Genomic DNA, 4797 nt, shown 5'->3' on the forward strand with positions numbered 1-4797 from the left:
GAGATAGTTTGGGAATTTGGCATTAACAGATACACACTACTATATATAAAATAGATAAACAATAAGGACCTACTGTATAGCACAGGGAACTATATTCAATATCTCGTAATAACCTATAATTGAAAAGAAGCTGAAAAGAATATACACATATATATGAATAACTGGATCACTTTGCTGTACACCTGAAACGCTGTAAATCAACTATGCGTCAATATAAAAAGATAATTCTTTAGAACAATAATCCTTTGTTCAGGGTGGAGAGGAGACTTGAGGCAAAGAGATGAAACAATAACTAGTTTCACCTGTCAGGTAATTCCCTTCACAACTTGAAATTCCTTTAGTTCAATCAGTGAAAGTGTTTTGTTGTTGCTGTTGTTGTTTATTTGCTTAATTTGATAAGTTACTAAGAATGATTTTATGTCTTATGACTTCAACCTAAGGATATTTAAGATAGAAAATAATTCAGAATCCAATTATTGTTTATGTCATGGTCTCATGGAGGACATATAGGTATCTTTCTTGACCTGAGTAGACAGAGGGCTGATAAGGATGTCCCCAGCCTGCAATAATATAATCATGATGATTATAAGAGTTAAGTACTTGGAGAGATTTCTGAATATCAGCCACTTTGTTAAGATGCCTTGCTGTAGACTATCATAATCAATCCTCATGGTAACCTTATAGGGAAGGTACTATTATTATCTTCATTTTATAGATGAAGAAATTGATTTTCAGAGAGGAGAATTAGATTACCCAAGGTCTACCACTGGTAAATTGTAGAATCCAGATTTGAATGCAGGCTGATTCCAAAGATAACTTCTATAGTAATCACCAACTCTGGAACCACCTGCCTGAGTTCTAATCCCTCAGAATCTATCTCCCTTATAGGGTTGGAATGAAGCTTAAAAGAGTTAATAGAGGTCTGGAAAGGGATGCGGATAAGCCGCGTCCTGGTTCTCCCCTCCGGAAAGCCGGTCCCAGGACGCGGCGCGGCTGGAACGTCCGGAGGTCCTGCACCCGCTAACCCTGATCCTGCTCCACCCCAGCGGCTCGCTCTGGAGTTCCTGCCTGGAGCTCCCATACCAGCTGAAAATACGTATCTCAAATGCAAGCCCGACTTAGCAGGAATCTTTGGACTGCTTTGTCCAGTCCCTAAAATTGAATCATGAAGGTACTGGGGAAAAGCCACCTCTGGATGTGGCTCCCGTTCCTTCACCTGCTGGCCAACGGTGCGGAGCATGAAGAGGAGGTGAGACACGCCATCGAGTTGCACCGGGGCCAAGGGGTGGCCGTCACCCAGAGGAGACAGTGGGTCCTGGACGGTTGCAGAAAGCTCTCCGGGCTTCTTCGCCAAAAGGCTGTGGTTCTTAAACTGAAAAGTGCAGTCAGAGCAGTGGAAAAAGACGCCAGCCTTTCGGACGAAGAGAAGCTGTTTCAGGTACACATGTTTGAAATTTTCCAGAAAGAGCTGAATGAAAGTGAAAACTCAGTCTTCCAGGCCATCCATGGGCTCCAGAGAGCCCTGCAGGGCGACTACAGGGACGTGGTCAACGTGAAGGAGAGCAGCAGGCAGCGCCTGGAGGCCCTGCAGAAGGCAGCCATCAAGGTCAGAGGGGTCAACTTTGAGGCAGTTCTGCGGGTGGAAGAGGAAGAGGCCAGTTCCAAGCAGAACGTCACGAAACGGGAGGTAGAGGAGGACCTGGGCCTGAGCATGCTCATCGACGCCCAGAGTAACCAGTACATCCTGACCAAGCCCAGGGACGCCACCATCCCGCGGGCAGACCCCCACCACATAAAGGACATTGTCACCATAGGGCTGTTGTCCTTACCATGCGGCTGGCTCTGCACAATGATAGGACTGCCGACCATGTTTGGTTACATCATCTGCTGCGTGGTTCTGGGGCCCTCCGGACTCAACAGTATTAAGTCAGTTGTGCAGGTGGAGACGTTAGGAGAATTTGGCGTGTTCTTTACTCTCTTCCTCGTTGGTTTAGAATTTTCGCCAGAGAAGCTAAGAAAGCGTCGCCATGGAGATCCTTCGGGTCCTGGGCCTGGTCGGGCAGGTCCTCTTCTCGCTTGCTGCGGTTCTCCTCTTTTATCCTGTCGTGAGTACCTACCTCGTGGGACCGTACTGCCGAAAGCTGCACGCGGAGAGCAAGGGGAACAAGGAGATCCTCATACTGGGAACCTCCGCTTTCACCTTCCTCATGATGACAGTCACCGAGCTCCTGGATGTGTCCATGGAGCTGGGCTGCTTCCTGGCCGGAATCCTGGTGTCCTCCCAGGGTCACATGGTCAGTGAGGAGGTCGTGTACTACGTGGAGCCCGTCCGCGACTTCCTGGCCACCGTGTTCTTCGCGTCCATAGGTGACCCTCCTCCTCCAGGGGTGACACTCCCACTGGGTCTCATCTGCTCACACGTGTTTCTACTTAGCTGGTGCCGTGAAAACAGTTCCCATGGCGACTAGGGTCTGAGGGACTCTCCCTTAGAAGGAGGGAAGGTTTGAGCTGAGGGACGGGGGCTCCTGACTGGTGGTCCTGAGGGTCCACTGCTCAGCAAGGTGGCAGGTCCACTTCAGCACGTCCACATCAAGTGCAGGAAGAAATTCTAATTTTAATACAAAAAATCAAACTGGTGTGTCGAGGCTGCTGCCCTGGGAATGTCCCCGTGGAGGGGGGCAGTCCCGCTCGTGGTCACAGCACGGCCACCTGGTCTCTCGCTCACACCCTGCACTGCTCGGTGGGTCCAAGAGCCCCAGAGACTCTGGGTGCCTCGAGAGGCAGGTTCTGAAGCCCGTGGAAACAGGGCGGGGAGCACTGAGTCGCTCGGCCCTCTGCTCGGGCTCTCGGGGTGGAGTGGGTGGGAGACACCCTGCCCGTTCCTGTCCTGGCGGAGGAGCCTGTGGATGTAGGGGTGGCAGGGAGGCTGGCCGCCCCGCCCGGACGATCGCCCGTCCCTGTCCCACAGGCCTTCACGTGTTCCCCACCTTCGTGCTGTACGAGCTCACCGTCCTGCTGGTCCTCACCCCCTCGGTGGTGGTCATGAAGGTAGGGCCCCTGCTTGCGAAGTCCATGCTGCCTTTGGTTTCACCAGTCACACCAAGCGCCTCGCTTCCTGCCTGTGTGTACCCCCCGCCCAGCGCAGCTCGGGCAGCCGGGGCTTCTTGGATCGGGATGGCCCTTTGTCTCAGAGTTTGTGTTGAAAATGGGGTGGGTGTCCTCCAGTGACACCCTTGCTCTGTAATTGGACTTCTAAGTGAGTCTAAAGAACCGCAAACCCGGCTCTGGTGACGCAAACGTACATTTTAACGGCCACTGAGAACTATTTTGCCACTTTCCACTTGTCTGATCTCTGTGACTACAAATTGTTGAGGTGCCCATGTCAGCGTGGGATTCTTGGAGTGGAACCGGCCTGGGCGATGGCCGCTGGCTTTGCGGAGGAGAAGGAGCAGCGCCCCGATGATGGCTGAACGGCAGGCTGAACGGCACCGCCCGCTGCAGGCTGCTTCCTCTGCGGTTTCTTTACGTTTTGTTAAAAACAAAGTTTCCATTCTGAACGCTGCACGATATTCGCTTGGCGGGAGGGCCTTGGTTTTCCCGGGGTGGGGGGGTCTCCGTGCGTCCTCCCGCGCGGTCCCCCCCGGGACCCGCCCTGCTTCCTGCGGGCGGTGCTCCGGGCCCAGCCTGGCCGAGCGTGACCTGCCCCTCTGGCAGTTCGTCCTGGCAGCCCTGGTCCTGTCTCTGCTGCTGCCCAAGACCAGCCAGTACGTCGAGTGGATCGTGGCCGCGGGGCTGGCCCAGGTCAGCGAGTTCTCTCTGGTGCTGGGGAGCCGGGCGCGCAGAGCGCGTGTCATCTCTCTGGAGGTGAGTCTCTGCCCGGCTGGCGGAGCGGGGTTGTTAGGGGGAGTAGGGCTGGGGTGGGGGGGGCGCCCCAGTCCCCGGGGCCTCTTGGGGAAGGGGGCGCCCTCCTCCAGGCCGGGCACCAGAGGCTTGCACACCGTGATGCGGAGACACACCCCCGGCCGCGCTGACGCCCCGCCCCCGGCAGGTGTACCTCCTCATCCTGAGTGTGACCACGCTCAGCCTCCTCCTGGTCCTGCTGCTTTGGCGAGTGGCCGTTGCCAGGTGTGCGCCCCGGCCCGAGAGAAGGTCCAGCCTCTGAGGACCGCGGCCAGGTGACCGGCCCGAGCTGTCACCGCATTCCCGGACCTCAGAGTCTCCCGGAGCCCGCCTCTGTGTGCAATGATTATGCACCGTGTACATGTAACTCTGCGTTTTACAAATCGCCTTGACTCTTTTGCCTGGATGTGCCTTTTCTTCAGAAATTAATGTTAACTTTCTACTGTTATTTCATCAGTTCATGTTTTTTTGGTAAAGAAAAAAACTAGGAGGCTTTTTTATTTATTGTACAACTTGTAAACCGTTGGTCAATATTTGTTATTAAACGTTTCTGTGACGTGAGCTTTTAATTCTCACAATGTGTTTGGAAAGTTACTTTTAGTCCTTAAAGTCTATGTTTTCTAAAATGAGGCAAGTTCTTCTAAATGTCTTTTGCTTTTTATTACAATTTTAAACAACACTTTCATGTCAGTTTTTATCAGGTAAATCATTCTTTTAAAATATTTGGTTTTGAATCACAAGACTATGCATTCCTTAATAAAAATAATTTATGATCAGTATAAAAAAAAAAGAGTTAATAGGTATTTAGCATCAAGCAGAAGGCCTAGCACATAGTGAATGCTCTATAACTGTTAACTTTTTTCATTTAACTGTCTACCCCCATCCATACCATATTTA

General features: G+C 52.1%; 1 protein-coding gene across 1 annotated transcript; it reads left to right on the top strand.

The window, feature by feature from the left end:
* The first annotated feature begins 1165 nt into the window (after nt 1-1165).
* LOC118884246 (transmembrane and coiled-coil domain-containing protein 3-like) lies at nt 1166-4469 on the top strand. The gene is given in 5 exon segments (XM_036831760.1): nt 1166-2020; nt 2022-2367; nt 2969-3048; nt 3715-3864; nt 4049-4469. Coding segments are annotated over 5 exon segments (1545 nt in total). The 3' UTR covers nt 4163-4469.
* The last annotated feature ends 328 nt before the right edge of the window (nt 4470-4797 follow it).

The sequence above is a fragment of the Balaenoptera musculus genome, chromosome 18, assembly GCF_009873245.2.
Source record: "Balaenoptera musculus isolate JJ_BM4_2016_0621 chromosome 18, mBalMus1.pri.v3, whole genome shotgun sequence".
NCBI classification, from domain to species: domain Eukaryota; kingdom Metazoa; phylum Chordata; class Mammalia; order Artiodactyla; family Balaenopteridae; genus Balaenoptera; species Balaenoptera musculus.